Source organism: Gekko japonicus, unplaced genomic scaffold (genome assembly GCF_001447785.1).
Source record: "Gekko japonicus isolate JY-2015 unplaced genomic scaffold, Gekko_japonicus_V1.1 scaffold24, whole genome shotgun sequence".
Taxonomy (NCBI): Eukaryota; Metazoa; Chordata; class Lepidosauria; order Squamata; family Gekkonidae; genus Gekko; species Gekko japonicus.
Genome location: NW_015164665.1, coordinates 362,882 through 388,809, shown reverse-complemented (window position 1 = coordinate 388,809; position 25,928 = coordinate 362,882). Strand labels below are relative to the sequence as shown.

General features: G+C 42.9%; 2 protein-coding genes across 2 annotated transcripts in view; one reads left to right on the top strand and one right to left on the bottom strand.

The window, feature by feature from the left end:
- LRBA (LPS-responsive vesicle trafficking, beach and anchor containing) overlaps positions 1-25,928 on the top strand; it is a 558,585-nt gene that overhangs the window by 293,301 nt on the left and 239,356 nt on the right. The window contains 3 exon segments of the mRNA XM_015409048.1: positions 2,901-3,061; positions 15,626-15,772; positions 18,319-18,455. Coding sequence (XP_015264534.1) covers positions 2,901-3,061; positions 15,626-15,772; positions 18,319-18,455 — 445 coding nt within the window.
- Positions 21,584-22,872, bottom strand: MAB21L2 (mab-21-like 2 (C. elegans)). Its single transcript, XM_015409049.1, has one exon. It carries the CDS (start codon positions 22,870-22,872, stop codon positions 21,793-21,795), a length of 1,080 nt encoding a protein of 359 aa, XP_015264535.1. The 3' UTR covers positions 21,584-21,792.

The following is a 25,928-nucleotide window of genomic DNA, read 5'->3' as shown; positions in this document are numbered from 1 at the left end:
TACAAACAGATAAACACCTGTAGCATAAAACCTTTATATCACAATTGTAGAGAAAATGAGAAATAGGGTTTGGGTAATTGACATTGCAATCCTAGGAGACAGCAGAATAGAAAAGAAAGACTAAGAGAAGACCACGAAATACCAAAACCTATGAATAGAGTTAGAACACCTCTGGGAGAAGAAAGTTACCATCATGCCAGTTGTCATTAGAGCCCTTGGAGCAATGCCTAGAAGTCTCAAGAAACACCTGGACATTCTGGGCACTGAACAAATAATACCAGCTCAGCTCCAGAAGACAGTGTTGCTTGGAACAGCAAGAATACTGCAAAGATACATCTGCAATTCCCAAGAACTTGTCTTGATCTCAGATTGCAGAACACCATCTACCTGTCAAATATCTTGACAACAACAAAACAACAACAACAACAACAATAATGCCTTCGCCAGTGGAAATATTATTAGTGTAGAAGTGCTGTAGAAATGAGACTGTATGATAAGGGACAGATCCCCCCCTTAATCCATATGTTCTCAAATACAGTTATGCTACAGTTAACTACAGTTATGCACTAAAATATGAGGTGTCTTCAATAAATACACCATACAGGGAGTTTTCAGTACAAAGTAAGCACTTTTAATCTAGGATGATTTTTTCCCAATGGTACTTTCATGCCTTCATCCGTTATTACATCTAATTTTACTAATTCTAACACAGTTATGTAACATGTAGTAATTTTAACCAAAAGAATGGCATCATTTAATTACATCGAAAGTGCAGAAAGATGAATGGATGAGAAATTAATAATTTACCATCTTTGCATAATACTGTAGGGCAGACCACTGGAACGATTGATGGCTACAGCAGTTAACAAATTTTAGAAACCTCCATTACCTTTTCATTGTCATATGGTTGTGGAACTGACTACAATAAGCTTTCTGGGAGATCTCAGTCAAGGGAACTAATTACTCGTGCTGATTGCCATACTGATGAATAGACTCTCATTATATCATTCCCCTGAAGATGAGAAACAGTTTCTTCTTTTTTTAATAACATTTTTTTATTTTGTAAAACAACAGTGAACGTACAAAACATTTAACATTTAAATACCATAGTACAAGATTTAACTATAAAGCAACACATAGAAAATACTTTTTTTGATTCACGGTGACTCTATCATAGTTGATATTTGATAGTAATTTTAACCAATGAATGAAGGAAAGCAGAATGATGAAGTGGCTATCTATGCTCTATGACTATCAAAGGCATGCACAAGGGCTGTGTTCTGTCTTTGGGGGGGGGTGTTATACAACAATTCTAGATAACTTATGGAATTACTTGGAAAATAAAGCCTCTCAAGCCTGTGTGTCTTTATATACACAGGACAAAGAAAATAAAAATATAGGCCTCTCAGTTAGAAGCAATATATTAATTTACAAAATAGTGATACATGGAATTAATTCAAGAAGTGACAGGTTAGCATTTTAATATTTAAATTGGGTTTATTAGTGGAAATTCACATTTTGCATATATTTGTTTTCATGCTGTATATTATCTAACTTACCCTTTGACAATAAATATTTTCTCTTTCAGGTGGCTAAATAATTAAAGAGGGAAGAAACTAGCAGTATTATGTGTTTGTAATAATTTCTAATATATAAATTAATCAGAGTTCTTAATTTGTCAGAGCTGACAGATATACAGTGATTATTAGCTCATGTAAAAGAAATGAGATTATACTTTGTATTTTTGGTTTATCAGTCATGAAGAAACATTATTTTATAAATTAAATTATAATGTCATAATGGAAGTATGCAGATGATGGTTGTAGATCTCTGGTAACAATCTCCTTGTAGGCTTTCTTTAATTGTGTGTGTGTGTGTATAAATTGTGAATGTAAGAATGCACACCTGAGTTGGTTGCTTTTGCAGTTTTTAATGGTTTATATACAGTTTTACAACGCACTCATTCATGATAATCTAACAAGATAGCATCTGGCATTTATATATGACCATATTAAAAAGATCTACGCATATTTGAATAATACAATGTAGAAATAACAAATGTGATAAAAAGCTTTTTTTCTAAATGTAAATTTTAAAATGGCTTCAATATTGCACACTGTAGCATGGTAGTTCTTAATTAAATGCAAAACTGCAGCTACATAAAAAAGAAATCCAATCTGATTTGTTTGAAAATAGATTGCTGTTTCACTCTCCTGGAATGGTTTGTTTAAAAACAGGAAATAGAAACGAAATGTATTTTCTTGTGTTGTTCTAAGCCTCAGGGGCTAAATGTAATGAATATTTTAAGAGATTATTTTAATTAAATTCCTGCACATCTAAACATAGTAATATTTTATTATCACATACATAATCATGTAACAGAAGTATTCATTAAAGTTAACACTTTCTCAACCAAGAATTCATGTATGATTTACTGACCTTGTGCAAAAAGGCACAAATTAGGAAGAAAAATGAAGGGGGACAGACTTTGATTAATATAGGTAATGCTATACCATATTTATAATAGCCTTTTCCCTATTCTGGTTTATAAATGCAGTCACTGAGAAAGGTGCCCTGCTGAGGCTGAAATGAGGCTGAAATCGGAGCACATGCCACTAGAGTGTGGGGAAACTGATCACACTGTCAGCAATTCATTTCAAAATGATGTATTTAGTGCTCATTTCACCTTCCAAGAAAAAAAAAGAGAAAGGAGTTCCTCAGACTGGAAGGTGATATTGTTATTTTCAAGGACATACCTAAGTTAAAGATCGTAGAAAAAGGGTTTGGGGTGCTATTTAAAAAAAATCCTAGAGCAAACAAGGAAAGCTTTATGCAGAAATTCAGTGCTACCATGCTGTTTGATAATTGCTAACATATGTGGTTCCTCTGTTTCATTGTAGTCGTCCTCGTGAGTTCTGGCGCCTTGACTACTGGGAAGATGACTTGCGGCGCCGGCGACGATTTGTGCATAACCCCCTTGGATCGACACATCCTGAAGCGACGTTAAAAGCAGCCATAGAACATGGTCAGTGTAAAATCTGCTTCTTGCCAATAGCAGCAGGTACAGTGCATGGCAATGAGGCTTTGAGCTTCATTTGTCTGAGGGGTGTGAAACTGTTTCACATTCAAAAGTCTCTTCCTTGCATTTCAGACCTGTGCATTTAAAGACCTAATTATATCTTAATAGCATCTGTCTATGCAAGTCTTTTGCATACAGCATTGAACTTGCCAATGATTGCAAACAAAGGTAGACAATTCCTTTATTCCTTTGGTGTAGTAGCTTTGTGATGAATTACTTATATGTTATAACAAGGTGGCCAGAGTATATTTCCCTGTGAGGAAAGCCTCAATTATTATTTTAATTAGCTTGCGTTTCAACTGTAGTTTTTGGAATTTTTAATTTTTAATTTAGAAGGCGATACAGTGCAGATATGAGAACTAAATTCTAAAAGCAGATATGTTTCCCTTTTTTTGTTTTGCGGTACATTGATATCAATACGGCACTATGTTTTCCATTTTCTAATTTCAAGTCATAAAAGCACTGTGAGTTCAGTAAGCAATCATTTGTAATGGCTTTAAAATTCAGCTTTATCACATGTTTAGGTTTTCCTGGGAGCTAAATGGGGAAGCAGAACAAATTCTACTGAAATTTAGTTTAAAACTGATATTACTTTTGCTAATAACAACAACAGTACCAACAACAACAATAATAAGTACTAGTACTAGTACTAGTAGTAGTAGTAGTAGTAGTAGTAGTAGTAGTTTGCTTTGAAAATTAATGTTTTTTGAAATAAGGTACAAATTAGTAAACTTGTTTTTGCCATTTTGGTAATGCCTAATTGAAATTATTTTAGTACTGTATGACTCTTCATAATTAAAAATTTTGGCCTGAGCCAGGCACCTTAACCTCTTACAGCCATCCATAAGCAGCCATTTCTACAGGAAAACCTCTTCATTATGTCAGCCACTGTAATGCCACATGTGACAAAAGTCCTTTAAAACAAATGGCCATAGAAAGAACAGTCAATAACATGAGGTAAGTGCAATAATAGTCCATAATCCGCACACCTTTAGCTAAAGGACAGAGGAAAGGATGAGATGTAGGTTTAATTAGGGTCCCTTCTGCTTTGGGACTCCTTATAAACTTTTGTGCTGCATATGTGGAAAGGGTTTCTAGCACACTAATTGTCCTCAACCATTCTGTAAAACGGACAGTCACTTGTATTCCTTATGTTTGCAGTAATGAACTGTAACATTAACTTGCATCAATAATGTCTCTTCACAATCCATTGATTGGAAATTTTCATATGCATTTACTGTACATTTTGTGGAACAAAATGGTTGAATCATCCTTATAGAAAAAAATGCAGTGTGTGATATTATAGTAGTGCTATTAAATAATAAACATTTATGTTCAAGGATCACCATAATATTTTTATAGATTGCTTTAAGCACAAAGATTTAATTAATAATTGCCATAACTTGCAGATGGAAGGGGTTTTACTAGAGTTTTTATTATGTGTAAATATTTGAGGTCTTATTTTTTTAGTTCTATAGAGAGAGGCTGATGATTTTTTTAAAAAATCAACTAATTCTTGCATTTTTCACTGAAATTATTCTATAAATTGTCAAATTTACACCCCCCTTTCAGTTAAAATACAGTCTTGTAAATAATTTGTCTTGGGGGGGGGGGAATGACAGACTGTGCTAGATATTCAAAATAGCACAGCAATGCAACACTTCTCATTTGATCTGCCCTCCATATTAACACAATCTTTAGGATTCATTAAAAGAGCATTCCTGAGGCAAATGTTTCTGTACTTGCATTTGCATCATGCCCTGTTACTGGGTTACGATGAATAGCAGCAAGCTAATGTTAGAATAAAATGGCTTCCATCCAAAGTGTGTAGATGGCTGGCATGCAGGGGTAAACTGGCTAATGGCCTTCTCACACACGTAGGCCAAGCCAGTCCAGTGGCAGAAGGGCAGTGTGTGATGCTTGCTAAGCAGGCAGGCTGACGCTTGCTCTCTCCCTCCTTTGGAGGAGCAGGTCAAGGCCTTTCCAGGGCCATTTTTCTGACCCAGTCCTCCCCTGCTTACAGGTCATACAATCCTAAAAACACTTTTCTGGGAGTAAGCCCCATTGAGTAGATTAGAGTAGGATTCTGAGGAGATCTGCTTAGGATGGCACTGCTTGGGATGGGCTTTTCACTTCTGCTTTGTTCTGCCTCACAAAAGGTGTGTGTTTTTTTTTTGAGATTGGACTTCAACAATAGTGTTGCCATGAAGAATTTTTCAGGAAAAAAAGAAAGTCCAAATTACCCATATTATGGTTCTGTGATGTTGGCCTTTCACTCTTATCATCCTATGTGCAAATATACCTAACCAAGTGCATATGAACACACCAAACCCAAGCACCATATTTCTGCCTGGGTAAAAATATATTTGGATGGATTTAGTCAATTCACTAAAACATTTTATAATAAATTAGTATAACATCTGATACAAATATAATCAGTCTTTGAAAATTCTGATCAGCAGCCTTTGAATCTGTGTTTCTGTACTTTTAAGTTGTCATCAGAATTCTTGGTGGAATTGTTCTTCTCTCCTGTGGTTTCTTTTTAATAATTAATTAGAAAGCATTCTATTTCAGTTATATACACTCTGTTCCACAATCCATTTATGACGATTGGACTCAAGCCAATTCCGACCCATGTTGCTCAATGGAACTGCATTGGTTTAATTCCAAGTGTTTCTGCTTAACTGGGATGTGGATCAGAATGGTAGTCTTCTCTGTGTAGCATACTCATTTCTGTAACATTGACAAGAAGTTCGTTTTCCTTCCAAATTCTGTTTATTTTAGAGTGTGTGTGTTTTCCTTTTTTTACTTGCTCCAACTTGGAACCATCTATTGGGAGGAGGAGAGAGTAGAACTGGGGTCACGGTGTGAATATCAATAAGAAAAAGTTGTACAGGCAGTAAATAAAATTGGCACTGTTGTTGAATACCACTGCTGTTGTGGATTATGACAGCATTTACAATATGCAAACATACTATTCAAACAACATGAAATGCTATGTGAATTCCTATTTCCATTGAATGCAATGGATTTTACAGTGAACATTAATTTAGAAAGGCTTTCCCCCCTGTAGCTCCTACCTTAGAGAACATAAGCAGTGAGAACTTTCAATCAGAAGAAGCAGAAGAGATCAAAAATAATCGGAAACCAAAATATGGTATAGTAAGGCCTAGAGAGAAAAACAGCAAAACTCAGCTCCATTTATGCATTTTAGTAGCCATCTCTTTTAGGGATTGATTTGATTTGAAGAAGAGCCTCTGGAGCAGTGGTGGCAGAGTAAATACCTGAAGACTAATGTTCTCTGTTCAGACAATCAATATCAGCCCCATGACTATACTCCTGGCTACCTTCTAGTTAAAAGCATTTTTTAAAAATTCTGACAATTTAATTGCCCTTACCAAGCACACATTAAATTGCCTGGGAAAAAGAACTGTAGGAGATTTTTCAACGAGTGGAGGAAAAGAGGGAAGACCCAGAGTGGTTATTCGTAAAAGTCTGTATAGAAATCGCACTTTGCCTTTTCTATGGAATAAAAGTAAACTTCCAAGGAAAGTAGGTTAAATTCAATATACTTTGCAGAAATCAGCACCACCCTGAAAAAAGAAGTGTTTTATCTGTACTACTCTCATCATGTATCCAGTCTAACAGACACATTCTTATTGAATAGGTGTGAGAGCAAAGATGGGATTTACTCTATTACCCCACTCATTTCAAAACTAATGAATGAGAGGTTTACCTAACATGAAGAGAATCTGACAACAGAACTGCAGTGCATTCTTTATATAGTCCTTTCTTTCCTACAAAAAAATTAACGTTTTGCTTGTGTGTTTTATGAGTGTTGGTGAAAACTTTACTTCTGTTCTGCTATTGGGATACTGACTTCTTTGTGTTTGTATCTTGAGAATAATAAGGTGTTAGGAATTGGATCTCTCATTCACAAACTGGAACCTTCTTGAAGACCACGGATGCCCATTGTGCTAAGAGTCTTTATCAACCCTTGCCTTGCCTCCCCCCCCCCACAAGATTTGGCAGGGACTGTGGCTCAGTGGCAGAGCATCTCCAGTTAAAAGGTTCCAGTGGTAGGTGATGTGGAAGACCTCTGCTTTAGAGCCTGGAGAGCTGTTGTTAGTCTAAGTCTATTAGACTTACCATGACCAGGAATAGAGCGTTCTCGGTGGCGGCTCCTATCTGGTGGAATGAGCTCCCAGAGGAGATCAGGGCTCTGCGGGACCTAGCACAGTTCCGCAGAGCCTGCAAGACGGAGCTCTTCCGCCAGGCTTTTGAATAGGAGCCGCCACCAGTAGTGCACCACCAACGCACTAGTTACCATCAACGCCCCATATATGAACATCAGGAGGGGGCATGTAATATCAATGCTCCATAATCGCTGCATTATGGGCGAGAACGGGAGGTGTTGGGGGTGGCCATCTTGCCTCTAGAAATTGTAATTTGGAAATTGGAAACTGACTGAGAGGAGCACCAAAATTGGCTTAATGTGATGTATTTTACCATTTTGTATTGTTTTATTGTTTTATCTGGTGATACGCCCTGTAAGCCGCCCTGAGCCTCCGGGGAGGGCGGGATAGAAATGTGAATAATAAATAAATAAATAAATAAATAAATAAGTAGATGGTACTGACCTTGATGGCAATTGTCTAAGTCAGTGTAAGGCAGTTTCATCTGTCCATATGTGTACTTACCCTTCCCTGCTCATGTATGTTCTTGACAACAAAGCCCCTTGTATGCGGCTCAGACTCAGTACCTTGCTTCGATTCTTCCTGTTTCTTACTCCCTAGCTCACCTTGTTAATTCCTGGTTTATTGGTTCACTCACCTTGTTACTTATTCCTCTCTGATTTACCCCACCTTTCTGGAATTCCTAAATAGAATCAGCTTGTTCAGCTCCTTAATGCTGCATCTCTCTCATTCCTCAGTAAGATATTCCAGTCTCGTCCCTCATTTGGCATGATCAACCCAAGTAGTACAGTCTGTCTTCTGGCCTGACCACTAGAAGCCCTGATCCTTCAGGGAATACTGCCAGTTGAGCACATGGTGCTGCCTTATAGTGAATCAGACCATTGGTCCATCAAGGTCAGGCTTGTCTTGTCAGACTGGCAGCAGCTCTCCAGGGTCTCAGGTAGAGGTATTTTACATCACTTACCACCTGATCATTTCAGATGAAGATGCCAACAGATTGAACCTGGGATCTTCCACATGCAAGGCAGATGCTCTGCCACTGAGCCACAGCCCCATTTATATCTTACATTTTATACTTTTTCAAAACACAACTAACCAAATCAATAATTAACATTTATGTCAGAAAAGGAAATATGAAACATTTTTACGGAGAGTCAAGATTGAGGGAAGGCACCAGACAGGTGTTCCATCACCTGCTACAGGAGTTCTCAAACTGGAACCTTCCTGGATATCACAGATCTATATTTGATGAGCAAGGCTGAAGGAAGTAAAAGACATGGATAGGGATAGTGAGAGTGGGGCAGAGGTGAACTATGAGGGAGGGATGCAGGCAAGGTGATGGATAAAGAAAGCCTTCAGACCAGTGGGTTTTGTGGAGGGACTGAAGGAGAAGCTGGATGCAGGGTGATGACTTGGGTATAAAGGAGGCAATCTTAGACATTCCAGATATCAGGACACACAAAATGGGGATGAATAAAAAAACATGCAGATGATAGCTGATGGGATTATGCAGAATGGGATGTAGAATAAGAAAAATGAGTGAGGATATAACACTGTAGCAAATAGTTTATTTAATAATTATTTATTATATTATTACATTATATTTATTTATTTAATTTCTACCCTGCCCTTCCTACAGTAGCGGCTTACAAAGGATATTATACAGCTAAGACAAAATTTAGATAAAATCATAACAATATAAGAAAAATGTAACAATATACTATATTATTAATAATTATTTATTAATTTAACAGATTCAAGAGCCTTACCCTGAATCCATCATGGCCATGTGTGCCGTGCCTGTATTCAATATACTATGGGGCCTGTATTCAATATATACTATTCAATATACAACCACTGCTGCTTGGATACCTGCTACAGTTATTATTAATGAAATGATTTTTCATCATCATATATGTAATATCTATATATAGCACCTTATGAATGTTTTATAATTTAAACCTGTTTTTAACCTATTTTAAACTTTTAATGTAAGCTGCCCTGAGGCTGCCTTGGCGGGGAGGGCGGGGTATAAATCTAATAAAATAAATAAATAGTTAAACTGACCTAACTTTTTTTATGTCAGTGGGACAAGCACATGCTGTGAATTTGGTGCCTGAATTCTAATCTATATCGTAGATGAAGGCTATAGAATTAAATGTATTCTGAACTAAATAATGCATAGTATGGGTTGTATCCAACCAGTTTTTACTTTGGTGAAAAATGGAGAATGGAGCCTCCTTTGACCACCAAAAAGGCAATATTGGGGATCATGGAATCTACGTGGACAAAACCCACATAGAACAAACACTGCAGTAATAAGCAGAATCGAGGGAGATTGAGCTAAAAAGTTTACTGGATCCAACCAAAATGACCTTGACTTCAGCAGCAGTATTTTGATCACCAAAAATAGCATCTGTTTCTTTGTTTTAAGGGGAAATTCTAATATTTTTCTTTCTGGAATGGTTTCTATGTACATCACATTATTTGCAAGGAGTTAACAATGAAGAAGTGATTTAATGTTTAATGAAAGTTTCAGAATACGTATAATTGTGTTGGTCCCAGACATACATACCAAATTATTTCTTTGTTGCTACAACCAATGGTTTAACTGGTACAGGCCTTCAAGGTTACATGTTCAGCATCAGGAATACCAAAGAGACAGCAGCTACGCATGTTAAGGAGTTCTTATACAAGGCTGATCACTGTACATGGGTGGATCAGATAATTTAAAACGACAACAAAATCTGTACTCAAACCCAACCACTTTTTCTGATCTACAGCCTGCATTGGCTAGTTGACATATGGCTGATCTCATTCCATCTTTGTGACCTTATTATTTATTAAACAATTCTGATTTTTTTAAAGAATTGTTTCTGATTTTTCCTGTTTTTCTTTCCTTTTACTGACTGAGCCACCCTAGTAATGTATTTTCTTCTTTGCTTAAGAACTCTGACTTCCCACCCTGTCACAGTTTGCTCGTCCCAGGAACCTGAAGGAAGGATTGGTAGCCCCCTTTAACTTTCATGGCACTCGAGACATTCTTCTATTCCAAATTAACAACAACAACAACAAAATTATTCAGTGTAGAGGGGAAAAGTCAGGTGAAATTGGGGTAAAATTTCTGAGGTTACTCAGTATAGATAACTCTGAGGTAAAATCAGTACATGCACAGACTTTAGTTCTTAGGTTTCCAGCTAATGGGAGTTTCTTAAGCTTTTCCCAGTGACTTAAATCTTGATGTTGAGAGGCTTTTGTTCCAGTGTTTTCCAGACACTACAGCACACTTTCTTTGAGTACTCTTTGACTCCTTTGGTTTCCAGAAGGCTGGTACCCTCTTTCCAGTACCCAAACCCCTTCTCTTGGAACAACAGTACTCATCTTGAATTTTTAACTGACTCTTAAGGTTTCTACAGGCAATTTCCAACCACACGAGACCAGGGATCTTTGCACTCTTCAGATTTAACTCCCTGTTTGACTGGGTATGACTGGTCTAAGGACTGTAGAAATAAACTGTGACTGACTGGGTAGGGAAATTCTCCTCTCACTAGAAGATCTATCCCCTTTCCTTGGCCTGAATGGGAGTCTCTATCCAACTACCCACTTGCCAACTTTCCCCAAGTCTTCTGTCTGTGTTAAAACTGCTCTCAGTCAGGGCTGAATTCTGAAACTGTCAGTACCCAACCCTTCTCAGCTAGGGCTGAAATCAGACTGAATCCTCCTCAGCATCCAGTTCAGAAGTCTTTCTGTGCTCAACTGACGCTAACCAATCAGATCTCTTGGAGCAGATATCACTCAAGGCTCTCTGGCTCCATAAAGAATTAACCCTTCAAAGGCCTTTATCTGTTTACACAGCACTTCTAAGCTTTTAAAAGTGCAGTGCATCACAGCACCACAGGATCAAATAAGCTCAACTTTCTTCCCGCCCAAACACCCGATGTCATTTATGTGCTCATCTGTTACTACTTTCCTATCTTAACTGCCAGAATTAATTTCCGCAATTATGTCATCAGGTGGAAGAGCTGTCATTCATGGAGCATTCTGACCTATAAAGCAGCCAGTTACCATCCTGAACTCTGTCCATGTAATCTTAAGAAATGCATCTTTGGTGTGTAAGTTAGCCTGAGAAAGAAGAGTGGTTAGAAGTAATGCAGAGCTTCCCATTTCCCCCCAAATATCTGTCAACCAGTACGCATGACACAATTTCTGTAAGGGTGCAGGTAAAGCTTTAGCCTCTCAGGTGGACTGAGATATAGATTGTTGGCCAACTGTACTGTTATGTATTTAGTATAAAATATATGACATGCCTCTAACCTGCTTATAGTCTCTCCTGATCATAAGGAATTGCATATTCACATTCTGTAATTGTCAGCTATTTCAAAAATGAATGGAGCCTACTTTATTAGATAAGAATGATTTCCATACTCTTACTTTGCTGGAAGAGCCTGGAATGTAAAAAAAACCCAAAACATATTCCAACATCTGTTTATATGGTACAATTTATATGGGTCCACATGTGATTTTATGTGTAAAAATACTGGTTTTGCATATGTACATAACCATGCATTCATGGACATAAAATCTGTACCGCAATAAAATATAATCCACCGCCAGATCTTTATATATATCAATGTACAGATATGCATAATATATATTATATAATGCTCTCCTTCTACTGGAAGCATTGGTGCTTTGTGCTGCATTCCATACATTATACGGAACAAACTGTAATCTTAAACTACTATCTAGGGCACCATGACTAATGTTGTGCACCCAGGAGGATTTGTTTCTTTGTTTTACTTTTTGTTGTTTGAACAAGTTCTACATATTGTGAAATCTGGAGTTTTAGGGACAATTTGATGTGATGTGTGGGGCCTAGTATTCAAAGAAAAAGTTGAGTACCTTTAAGCTCATGCAGGTTCTTTGAGTCCTCTGGAGAAACCACTACCATACATAGCTGGATACTTGATATAAACGTAGATCAGAAATATTCTGCCAGAAATATTCCTGGAAGTGTTGTGTATGTACCTTGACTTTCAAACTGAATTCAAATAAATGAAAGGCACACCTGTAATTTAAAGTCAGGACATTAGTGTAATTAAGGCAGAAAGTTCCAAGGTATAGAACAACAGGAAGCTGGCTGTCAACTGCATGTACATGTGGATTTTAAAAATGCATTTTCTATAGACACACATTGCCAGAATTTATAAACAAGTTCCTTATCTGTTTTATTTTGTCCTAGTAGTCATCGTATTCTAATTAAAAAATAAAATTCTTCTCTAGAAAGCTATTAGGCCACTGAGAATTAAATGCTAGCGCATGTGTTGTGTATTAAGACACTGTAGGTAATTTTACTGCTGCTAACTTAAAATCCTCAAGGGAAAGTTAATTACAGGAAAACCTTTCTAAATATCAGCTGCATATTTTCCATGACAAGAGTTTTTTCAACTCTCTTTGAATAATTCCAGAATCAGAGTTTAGTTTACATATACCAACTGGTAGATGCCAAAGGGGTGGGAAAGCTATTTTGCCCAATACAGCCTTTGTGAGGGGGGGGGGGGAATTGTAAAAAAAATTAAAAAAAGGTAACTTGGTTTGGAAAAACAGCATGAGAGAAGAAAATGGCATTTTATTGCAGATTGACCTTCCGTTTTTGTAAAACTGAAGACTGAGACTCCAAATTGTTACTTTGCTCATTCTGCTAATGTGAATAGTTTTATTGGAAATTTATGTTCACGTGTTTACAGACACAATTAAGCTTTATGTATGGCCACTAGGGATTGCCTTCGTCTGTAAATGTTTGCAGATTAAAGGTTTTTAAAAATAAGCCAGTGGAACCTCAAGCCATGTATGGCAGTAATCAAAAAGTAATGAGCCACGTGTTGAAGCTGGTTGGCCAGGATGTGTTTGGCATATGTTTCCAAAAGACCTAGTCCTATATATTACCTCTCTCTTGAAGCCTGCCTAAAATTATGCACAAACTTTCAACTCTTCTGTTTGAAAAATCTGAATATTGTTTCCTGTGCTGTACAGCCACTACATGGCAAGTATCAGCAAGATATGTAGTGAATTGCTGCCTCCTATCTGTTTCTTCTTGTCAGCTTAAAATGCAAAGAAAATGCATTTTAACCCTAGCAGGACAACAGTGCCTACAACAGAGTATGTATTTTTTTCTACTCAAAAAGGCATATTTGTTTCAAATATACACACAAAGAACATCTTAAATCAGAGTGTATTCCTAGCATGTAACTTTGATTAAAATAATGTTGCATGAATTATGCATTTCACAGTGTAGCTAGAGACATTCTACTGAATTGTATGATGTCAGGAAGAGAGGGAGAGGCTACTTCCTATCCCTATGATTCAGGCCTATGCATGTTTATTCAAAGATAAGTCCAAATGACTGAAAACCCTAGAGAGAATACTTAGAATTGCATCCATGTAGCCCAGTCCAATGCCCGTTTACTCTAAAGTATGTGCTCCTACATCTCAAGTAAGTGTATGTAGGATTGAAGGTTTGGTAACTAAAATACACCCTTTTAGTTTGACTTGAAATACATTTGGAAGTGCACAGATCTGTGAATGTTGGTCACCTTTTTAGTTCACTTCCCCCCTTTGAAAGTATGTCTTCTTTCTGGTCCAAAGCTGGTATTTGTGATAATTATGCCATATCCTTTGTTTTGTGTCCTGGCAGTGTGCTAAGTATGAAAGATCTATTGCCTGAATGCTCGAGGATGTCTCTCTGCAAGACTTTCCTCCATTGGTTCAAAGGAAAGATTAATCAGGAATACCTTTCCTGCATTGCATTCCCTCTTGTATATAAAATCTATGTATGCAATCACAGTACACTTGGCATAGTAACAGCCCCATTTACACAGAGTTAAGCTCCATTGAATGGGATACTTTTGTGTTTAAGTAAATGTGGATAGGAATGTATTGTGATTTAAAGCTTTAAAGTTTAAAGCTGAGGCAATCCAGAATTTGTGCTCTGGCCTGAATTGCTGAGGATCTTAAAATGTAGCAGGTTGAAGAGGGTCACTGCAAGAAGGCACTGTACTGGGCTTTGCCTCCACCAGACATCAGAAAAGATATTAAAATACAACTTCTGTTTGATCAAACTGGTTCTCAGCCAGTTTCTCTGTTCTCCTGTTGCATTAAGATTTGAGCTCCAGCTCAGACCCAGTACCTGGTGGAGGTTGTAAGGTGTCCATTCTTCTATTTTCAGGCCTGCTTTGCACACAGATGTAAAGCTTCCAAAGATGTTTCTGGCTGTAGTTAAAGAGCTGTATGGGCCCGGCAACTGGGGCTCAGTTGTGCCTCCTTCATTGTGCATGGGGTAGGGCCGAGGAGGGAGGCAATCCCCCCCCCCCTGTTAACCAGCCATCTTCAGGCCGGGCTCTGCTAGCGGGCTTGCTGCCTTCAGGCCAGGTGCAGGTCATCTGCCCTGGAGTATGCCCACCCTGGGTGCACCATGCCGCCCGGCGCCAGCCGAATGGTGGTTTCTCTGCTTAGCAACCGCCCCCCCCACTCCTGTGTAAGCGAACCTCACTCAGCTGTCGCCCCCCCCCCGCGGGCTACACGGGGAGGTGTATGGATCGGGGCCACCGGCCGGGGTTTTTTTTGCCGAGGCTGGAAAAGGCAGGGAAGAGGAGAAGGCGGCGCCCGAGCGGTCCACTTGGGTTGCTTAGCTGCGGGCGAGGAGCCTGCCAGGCCGGGCCCCCCATCCGGGAGGGCGACCGGGACCTTCTGTCCAGGGCGGAGGAGACCGCGGCTCTTGCCCACTCGGTCTCTGCAGGCGGCCGTCTCGGAGAGCCCCGGGAGCCTGCCGACGGATCCTCTCTCCCGGGAGAACCCAACGCGCCCCGGGTCTTTCCGCGAGTAGGAATCAAACCGGCGCTGCCGCTTTTCCTGTCCAGGGGGATCGGGGCGGTCGTGTGTGTCGCCGCCGCCGCCGCCGCATAAAGAGCAGCCGGAGCGTTTTGACGCCAAACCCCTCGGACTCCCCAATCCCCAGGCTGAGCGGGCGCGGGAGAGGGGTAATTTCTTTCTGTAAGCAGGATCGAAGAGGCTGAGGCTGATCACCGGTGAGGAGCCAGAAGCCTCGGACCCAGCCTCTGGGCGGCTCGGGTTAATCGGATTACTTTTAGCTCTACCCGCCGTTTGCTTCGCGACCTGGGATAGTGGGAAACGGGGCTGTGTGTTTGCTAGCCGGCCGATTCCCAGCTGGGTTGCTGCTCTCCAGACTTCAGTCTCTCTGTGTGCATGTGTGTAAAAGCACGGTTGTTTCCCCGCTGCCGCCCCCCTCCCCCTCCGAGAGTTGATGGACAGCCGCGTTTCTCTTTCATTTCAGCTCCAGATGAAGATGTACTTGTTAAAGGAAAGCAGTCCATCAAGAGTCAGGCTTTAGGAAATCAGAATTCGGAGAGCGAGATTCTCCTGGAAGGCGACGATGATACCTTGTCATCCGTGGAGGAGAAGGAACTGGAGAACTTAACGGGTAACTTCAGCTGTCTCTATTACCTCCTCCGGATGGGTCCTTCCGGTTTCCCCACTGGCTAAACTCCCCTGTGATGGGGTGGGGTGGGGGAGCCGTGGACTGTGCTTTCCGGTCATTGTGTTAATAAAAGATCATTTACTTACCTTTGGAAATGAACTTCAACTCATATGGGGGTTTCAACTGCTTAAAAATGCCCTTTAATATTTTAAATCCATGAGATGCATGTTTAATTTTCCTGCAGATCTGGCCTTCATATGTAGGAAAAACAACTTTTTTCCTGTCTCGTTATTTCTAGTATTCCAGTAGATTGGGACAGGAAGATGATCTGGCTAAGTTAATCATAAAGGCTGTTTACAAATTGGTTTAAACAAACAAAACAAAACCTCAACCCCAAACCCTCTGGACCATGAAGGAATTTATTCTGTAAAAGGGGCTTTTAAATGATTGGATCCACCATTCTGTAACAGTCCAATTGCTTCATTACTCCCCCCCCCCCTTAAAAACAACCCAGGAAAATAGGTTATTTTTACTGTATTAGACGGGCTCAGTTAGTCATAAAAACAGAAGACAAGCAGCCTCTTTAACTGGAATGTTTTATGAACGAGTCTCCTGTTCTGTAGGCCATCAGTACGCTACTCTTGCTCTATTCATTTTTTTTTAAGTGCAGTGTCCAGATGAATCCCATTATCACTTGTGAAGACAATAAAATCATGTCCTCATTTAAATTCTGCTGGGAGGTAGGGGTTGTTGCAGAGGGTTCATAGCCATTTAGGCAAAAAAAATAAAAATAAAATCCAAAATCTTGCCTTATAGTTGTTCATTATTTATGGCATCATCACATTGGCATATAGTATTGAAATCAAACATGGCAAAATGTAATGTGATGTCAAAAGCAACTCAGCAATCCAGGACAAGCAAGCTCAGTTACATTGGCCTTTACTGAAGCTCTTCTTCAGGGGCCCTGCAAAATCCTCCAAGCCCTTTCCTTTCCCCCTGCATTCTACATTTGTTGCTTCTGCTAATACATTCATACTGTAATAGAGGTGAAAGTGGAGTTTAATTATTTAATCTTGACAATGGCAATAGGATTAAGAAGTAATCCTTGCTAATCAAGTAAGTGTGGGTTAGAAATGAAGTTGAAATTGTCAAGGGTCTTCGACAGGACCTGAGCTGCCCCAGTTCCTTCAGCTGTCTGCTTGCCCTGTAATTGAATGTCTGAAAGTGATTGAAAAAATGTTATTTCTTCCCTGGATTACATGCTAATGTACAGAGGGCAAAGGGAGACAGCAAAAGAACACATAGCTGCTTATTTCATCCATTTGTGGGAATGAGCTTTGGGAAATCATGGCAGTAGTGCAGCTATCGGATGCCCATCTGCAAACACAATGTATTTGTACGCTGGGAATAGGGGGCAAAGCTGCTCTGATCTCAGCCGAGCATCTCTGCTATTGTCCTACTGGCACACATTGAGATTGATGCAAGATTAAAGACCATCACACCTCCTAACAATTGACAGAAATGACAATTCATCTGAATTTTTTGGCAGTTATTCACCCATTGATTACCTAAGCGTGTGCACCTCATTTATAGGTACTTTATTAATGCAAAGCAGTATGTGTCACACACATGCATTTTATAGTATTTTTAAACAAAGGACTGGAGCTGATAAATACACCCTTTGTTGTTCTTTGTGTCCTTTCTTGATAAGTGGGATGACAAACGTAACCCACTTTCCTTCTCTGGATGTTGCTTTATACAATAGCTTGCATATTGTTAGATCTGTGCCCAGCCTATTGTTTTGAGTAGTACACTGATCTCTCTCTGTGATAAGCCCTGTGGAGATGTGATTATTCCAATAAAAATTCATTCAGTTGGAAACCAATGCTCCAGCTGTTTACTCCCACAGTCCCTGAGCTGCACTAACACTGTGTGGATTCCTTGAAGAATATTTAACTGGGGGATGGAACCCACTTTTCAAATATTATGCTTACAGTCCCTAGCACTGGCTAATATTTAACTTTTGTACAATAGATCCTACCCTGTCTTTAAAAAGCCAGAATCCATTTTAAAAAACACCTTTCTAAATATGCAAAAAAGGAAATCTGGGTCGAATTGGATTGCAGCTCCTCAAAAATTTCAACACACACATGTGAAAATAATGTTTCCCATATAACCCTCTTTTTTTGTATTTGCATTATTGTTAAAAACATAAGGTATTGGGCTCTCGAGCATTTTAAAATTCTGGAAGAATAAAGTAGATCATCTAACCGCCACCTATATGGCATACATAACCATTTGCATTGGTTGCAGCTGTTGTTATTCAAAGATCTGGCAATTCAGAAATACAGCAAATGCATTGCATGTGTACCTTTTGGGATCACTTTGATTTTTTAAATCATTCCTTTTTTGAGGGGCCGTTGGATTAGTTTTAGATAGGTAAGACAAGACATAACATACACCTAATATACATGTGTGCAACCTTTTGAGTTTGCTGTTGAGCGCATTGGAAATGCAGTGTTGGAGTATGTTCTGTTTCCCTTTGGTAGGTCCTGTTAGTCTATCTACATCAGCTCAGCTTGTGGCCCCGTGTGTAGCTCTGAAGGGCACACTTTCCATCACCACCTCTGAACTGTATTTCGAGGTAGATGAAGAAGACCCTGGTTTTAAGAAAATTGACCCCAAGGTAAGAGATCAATAGACCCCATGGAATAAGTCGTGACAAATTACAAGCTGCCTTTAATTTTTCATTCCTTCCCTTGGATTCAAGTTTTCTCATGTTCATAAGTTGTTGTGCTTCCATTGTATGAAGTATATAAAAAAAAATTCATCCTACTTCCAGTGCTAACAGCCTTGTAAGGCAGATACCTCAGCGAAATATCTTAAATGAAGCCACTTTAGAACAAGATGTGACTAACAGTAAGTTCAAAAAGGACTGACTGACAAAATCCATTCTCCTTAGCCATTTTATTTAATTTTTGTACACGCCGCTGCGAGAAGGCACCATACTGTTCTACAACTTTCTTGCATGTATATAGCAGCTTGACCAGGCCTCTGAATGTGCTCATGTAGAAAATTCCCTCTTGATAGATTTCTAAAGTAGGACAAAACTTAATTTGTGTTGTCTTTCAGTTTCTCAGTACTTTGGGGGTAAATAATACTAATCTTCAAATGTGGAAACCATGTATGTATTCATGTATTTTCTTTGCTGGCAGTACAACATAACTGCTACAGTGGTTGCAAGAGTGTGTTCCAGGTTTTTAAAATGTGATTAATCAAGGAGCATTTTGGCTCATAGACACGTTTGTTTCTGAATTTCACAATAAGGATTCATTGACAAAATACAGTGCTTTCTTCTTGAGAGAGAAAAGAAGCTGCAAGACCTATTGTGTACCTATTGTAGTAAAGGAGGATGTTTCACTGTTCAGTGTTGTTCTGTCTGAATACAACATCCTAACAGTTAGTGATTCTAAGAAAGGGATTTCATAGGAGATGTGAGGTAGGATCTACCCAGTAACAATACAGTCATTTAAAGCCTGCAGTATAATATGAGTTAATTACAACCATGGGATTATTTGAAATACATCGTTTTCAAGCATTTTTATGGGAAGTGATAGCTTTTGAAATGTGGTGACCAATTTTCTATGCATATTAAATTTAGCGCTAATTGATCTTGGGTTTTTTAAAATGCAACCTTCAGTACATTTTCAGCATTTTAGATTAGATGCTGCGGCCAATTTCCATGAAAACATTAAAAAATGTGGCTGTTTATCCCTGTGTATGAGACCAATGAATAATGAAGAGTTACCTCTCTTTCGGGGATTGAAGGAATCTCTCTCACAATTTAAAAAATGTTTTCACTGGACTGTTCTTCCCCCTTTATAGCAGAGAGTTGTTAAATGGAAAGGTATCCATCCAGCCCTGTCCATTTAATCTGCAAGGTTTTTTTTTAAGAGAAAAACAAGACTCCAAATCCTTGATTTCCCCTGTGAAAATCTTCCAAATCCTAAACCTACTGGTGTCCTAGTTATGAAGTTAAGTACTGGCAAAGTATATAGTTTTCTTTTAAGCACAGGCATTTCCCCATGTTCCCTTTTCCATATGGGAATATGGGTACCTGAGCTTGGCTATCAAGATCTTTCAGTACCAATCCTGCATTCCCTTAGATGCCTGTTTAATTAATGTGGCTTTGTTGGGTTGATAGATTCAACTTCTCTGTGTGTGTTTTTAAACTCCTGGGAAAGAAAACATTGTGACAGGATTTTGAAGTAAAACCTGTATTGGGCACAGCACTGTTTGCTGATAACATCAGAGTTTATATTCCTACCCTGAGTCTGTTTTTTATATGGAAGCTGCAGTCCTATAGGCTCAGATTTATTCTTCCAGTCGACTGGGGTTGGGGGGAATCTAGATATTTTTGGGGCCATTTTAGGATGCCCCAAACATTTCTCATCCATACACAGGGACACACACACACACACAGAGAGATCATTTAGAAATCAGTGTATTTAGAAAATATGTTTGTAAATATTCTGTGCTGTGTGTGATGATCTCCAGGCCCTTAACAATAGGTTTGTCTTTTTAAAAAAGTTTGGGATACTTTTGTTTCTTCTTAAATTACAGACTATAAAGCTTCCTGACGTTTTTGCACATACATTTTTAAATGCAGATTGATCCTAATGAAAATGAAAATAGTTTTTTGTGGGGACAAAAAAAGTCCTAGTGTATTGAGACTGTAATTGCATGCACATTTTCCTGGGAACAAGTGAGGACTCCTTTCCGAATAATGGTGCATAGGATTGGTCTTAAGGTTAATATAAAACTTAGTGGAAATGTTTCCTACCAAAAATCGGCTCTGTCCTTGGTACAGAATCCGTTTGTGCATGTAAATTTAAAACTAAGATCTGATGAAACAATATGTAACGTGGAATCAGAAAAAGCCTAAAATAATTCCTTTGTAAACTAGAGTAAATTAAATATGCAAAATAGTAATTGCGGGCAGGCAAAGCAGTAAGCAAAAAGTTCCAGTTGAATCTCTTCGGGACCTCTCTTGTTGCTGCTCAGAGCCCCTGTCGAACTCCAAGGTACACTGAAAAAACAGAGCAGCCAAATGTTTACAAGGGAGAAAAAAATAGGCTGGTGGGCTTGCAGCATATTAATTATTCAAAGAAAATCCATCTGGCCGTGAAATTCAAAGTCAAACTGGACTTAAGGTGTCCACGCTTTAATAAAGGGGAACTCCACAGACACCGAAAGGCCGAATGTAAAAGGAACTGTTACCCCCCCCTTCCCAAAATGTATCAGAATCGAAGTCAACTGATAATATGGCCCCAAATCTACCTTGGCAAGTTTTTTTTAAAATCCCCAAATTTTACTCCCCCTCCAAGCAATTGCCTAATCTGTTTAATCGGTGGCGGTTTTCAGAATAGGCTGCATTTAAAACCGTACTCCTGACAACTTCTTTTCCGTCGCCTTATCTGCTTTCAGAGAAGTGGCCGCCTTACGTGTTTCTTACTTGCCTGAGCATCCCAATAAACCCACACAAAGTCAATGTAAAGTTAAAAGTCATTTTTTATTACTGTTTTTCAGAAAGTCAGTATAGGGGGAGGGCACATAATCTGACCTTGGCACTGAAATACATTTAACACCAGTAAACTTTTGCATGGTCCCCCCAAAAAAAACAAAAGAGAGAGAGGTGTACATAGAGTTAAATAATTTTTGTTTTCACTTGGTGACAACATTCAGGCAAACGAACGAGAGCGCGTTAAACGAATGACAGACACTTAGTATTGGAAAAAAGAGAAGTACCTCGGGTTTTGTCGGGCTGTCGCAAAAGTCCCGTCGCTTTGTTTTGTGTTTAATGGTGTATTTTTAATAGAAAAGGGGTGGGGCGCCCCCGATGCTAGGCTGGGAGTCTCTTTCCTGTCCCCCTCCCTGGCGGCGGGCGTTTTTAAATAAGCGTCTGTGGGGTCCCTCTGCAGTCTTTTGCGCGCGGCGTGGCGCGGCGGCCGGTGGGTGCGTCCCTATAGCTTGTCGAGGCTCTTGGGGTTGGTGAGGATCTCCCTGGCGAGGCGCCAGGTCTGCTTGGCGGCGCTCTCGAGGGCCGAGTGGGGCTTGCCCTGGAAGAGGTCGAGGTTGGGGAGGAAGTAGTGCGGGCAGCGGCGGCACTGCAGGCAGGAGATGAGCTGGAGGAGGATGCCGTTGAGGCGGTCGCCCAGGCAGGCCTCGTCCCAGTCGGTCTCCCGCGGGTGCTTCTCGCACTCGTAGAGCAGCAGCGTCTTCATGTGGTAGTTGTTGAGCGGCTGGCCGGGCAGCTCGAGGTGGCGGTCGCGCAGCGTCTTGAGCACCGAGAGGCACTTGTTGCGGCAGCCGCCCAGCAGCAGGCGGTTCTCGGCCTCGCCGAACTGGAGCACCCAGGCGTCGCTCTCGGCCGAGCTCTGCTTGCCGGTCAGCGAGTAGCACTCCTTGGAGAGGAGGTTGAAGCCCTCGGCCTTGACCTCGGCCACGCGGTTGGGCCCCGGCCAGGGGATGTGGGGCAGGGGCCACTGGGCCGCGCTGCGCGGCCAGATGCCGGTGCACTTGAAGGCGGGCGTGATCTGCACCACGTAGCGCTCGCGGATGCGCAGCTTGACCTCGCTGGTGTCGGCGATCATCTTGACCACGTCGCGGTAGCTGCACTTGTCCACCGCCTGGGCCACCAGCGTCTGGAAGCGCGAGCGGATCTTGCGCGCCGACAGGTAGCCCGAGGCCGTGATGAACTCCACCCAGAGCGACATGCTCCGCTTGCGGCCGTCGCTCAGCTTGAGGACGGCGCAGCCGGGCAGCGAGCCGTCGTCGACGAAGTTGAAGACGCCCATCTGGTTGAGGTAGAGCACCACCTCGAACTCGGTGGGCGAGATGACCTCCAGGCCCTCGTAGCGGGCGTCGATCTCGCTCAGCGAGCTGATGAAGCGCGGCTCCTGCACCTCCACCTCCTTCAGCACGTCCGACACCACCTTGCACACCTCGCGGATGGTCTTGGCGATGGCCGCCTTGCGCGCCTGGCACCGCTCCGTGTAGTACTTGTTCAGCTGGTACACCAGCTTGGCCTGCGCCGCGATCATGTTGGGGCACACGTCCGGGCTGTACACCGGGCTCTCGCAGTACGTGGACGGATCCAACGCCAACGCCGCCGCGCCCGCCGGACGGCACAGGCGAAGCCCGCTCCGCCCGAGCGCCAGCGACCTCGGCACCACAGCCCGCGAGGTCAGTCCTTCATCGGGGAACGACGGCTTGCCAGGGCCTCCCCGCGCGGCGGCCAAGTCCAAGGCGGCGGGGGAGCCGGAGGGCGCCGGCCTGGCCAGGTAGCACCGGCCCCGGGACCGCCAGCGACGGGCGCCGCTTGTCCGCCGGAGGAGGCCTGGTCGGCTGCTGCCGCCGCCGCCGCCCCCGGCTGCCTGTCCTCCGTCTGATGGTGCGAACTGGCAGGCTGGAGCGCGACCCGCCGCCCTGGCTCGGGGACCCTCCGTGTCTTCTCTCGGGCCAGACTGTGGACCGTCGGAAGTCCCTCTTTGTTCCGACCGCCTTTCCTCGAGGAGCCGCAGGAGAGATCTGTGGGTGGGTGGGGGAGTGCGTGTGGGTGTGTGTGTGTGCGTGTGTGTGATTTTCGCTTTCCAGGATTCGGTTCCCCCCTCCTGCTTTCCGCTTCCTTTCCCCTCCCACTTCTGGAATGGGCTGCAGCCGCTCTGGTTACTTCCCTGCGCCGCCGCGCGTCCTCTCCGGCGAGGGCTGCCTGGAAGTCTCTGGGTTTGCGGAGCGGGCTGCTTAGTTTATGAATGGCCCCAAGGCCCTGCTGAAGGGAGGCGGAGCTCCGCGATCGTACAATCGCCGCCCGAGCTGTCAGAGGGCCAGCCAATGGCGGGGCCGGCCGGCGCGAGGCCAGCCTGGCGGAGCGGCGGCGGGAGAGATGCTGCCGAAGGCACACGCCGGCACAGACAGACAGAGAGAGACGTGGGAACCAGCCCGAGCGCCCCTTTCCCTCCCGCAGAGCCAGAGCCCCTGCGAGCACCGCGGAGTCCTGGGGCTGGCAGGAGGGAAACGGGCGCGCAAGGCCGGGGAGAGCAGCCTTCGAAGTGACAGTCAAGGCCAAGGTGCGCCTGCAGGCACTGCAAGGCGTCGGGGGCGAGGGAGGAAGGCCCTTGCAAGCCAGGCGGACCCGGCCCTCGGGGAGCGGGGGGCGGGGAGGTCCGAGGAGAATGCGCGCCTCTGACTCCCCCTCGGCAGCTGAAGAGGAGGGACGCGGCGGTTGGGACAGAGTGGCGCACCTGGTTTTGCAGGGCCCTGGTTGCCTCGCGATCCTTACATATATATATCTGTACATTTATTCTATATATCTATATATAGATCTATACATATATTCTCTGTTACTTTGGAAAAGGCCACAAAGTCTGGAGATTCCAGTCCGGGCATTAGTTGGATACAAGGAAGGGCTGAGGGTTTTTGCGATAAAAACGTGTAATCAGAAATTATTTGGGTAAAGTAGTGAATCAAAAACATACGAAAATACTTTATACTGTGTTAAACTCGACTGGACAATTCTTCCACTTAGCAGCCAGTAGCTGTTCAAAATGAACAAGGTAGTTTCTGTCCCTTAAGATTTTCTATCCTTGAAGTGTGGTACCGCTGTTAATAATGTGTCCAGCCCACTAGGTGATCGTTTGAATTTTATTCGTGAATATCCTATCAGACGTCGGGTCTTTTCGTTGTGTGCGTTTCGGCAGAATAGTCGGATAATTTAATTTCTACAAAAATCCGAGAAGAGCTTTTTTTTTTTCTCTTTGCGAAAACCTCAAGACCGCTGAACAACGAGGAAACTCTTATGGACGTCCTGAATCGCACATTTTCCTATTGTCTTCCCCGCATCGTTCACAGCCGATGCCTTTTGCCTCCAAACGAAGTTTCTTAATTTTTAAAAACAGAATGTGGATGATCTGGTGTCATTAACAAAAAAAAAAGACTACGGCATTCCATTGTATTGAAAATAGAAGTTCGCCTCCCCGCAAGCCTGTCGTGGATCCGACCTGCTCGAAAGCAAACTGCCCTCTTTTTTTCTCGTTTTTCTCCGCGTTTCTGAGTTGTTCTAAATCGCTGTCCTCCACCGCCCGTCATTGAACTTGCTCCGGCAGGGATTTTCTGGCTGCGCCGGGGGCAGAGGCTTTAGACGGAGAGGGGGGCTCACCAGTTGCTTCCAGCCCGTCAGCCCGATCCACCCTTTATACCAAGCAGATTCTGGGGCTCTTCCCATTTCTCTCTCTCTCTCTTTTCTTTCGGTTGGAGGGAAAACTGACCACAGCAAATAAAGATACCTGTATCGGGGCGGAGGGGGGGACACCACAAAAACAAAGCGTGGCACCCCCGCATCACCTAACTCCGAAATGCCGTCGATGCCAGGCGGCCTTGGAGAGCAGCAGAGGCCGCCCCAAGCACGGGCTCAGGCCGGCGCCTGCCGTCCAGTGTCTCGCAAGCCAGGAGAGCGTTTGGACGGTGGCTGTAGGCGGCGATCCTAAGGCTCTTCTCTGGGCAGCGCTGAGGGCAGGAGCGCTTTCGAGGAAGCGGGCACCGGGCGGGGCTCTTAGAACCGGGCGCACGCCTCCCTCTCGCTCTGTGGGTGTGTTTGAGGGAAAGCGCCGTCAGTTGTCTGCTTCTAAGCCCCCGTTGTCCGAGGGAGCTTGCCGGCTTAGGATCGCGGCCTCCGCAGAGAGGTAGAGGCAGGCAGAGCCGTTACCTTTCCGAGGGGCAAGAGGAGGCCGACGAGGGGAGGGGAGGGGAGGGGAGGGTGAGTGCCCGGCTGCTTCGCTTGCCCCCCCTCCTGGGTGGCGTCTAGGGCGGGAGCGGGATCCTCGGAGTGGGACTCCCCCGTGGAAAAGCTGCAGGCCGGCGTCCCTTCCTGGGGCCGGCTGGGGGTGGAAGATCCCCCTTTCCCCCCTGCTGCGAGGCAGATGCCCGGGCGTTGCAGAAGAGCCCCGCAGCCGCCCGGAGCCCCGCGCAGCACCTCGGAGGCGCCTGGTCCGCCAGTGGCCCGGGCTGCCCGGTGAAGCCCTGCCGAACCCCTCCCCCCGCGCCCGGGGGCGCGGGCCCCGGCCCTCCCGCTCGGGTTGCCAACCCACATTCATTACCCATC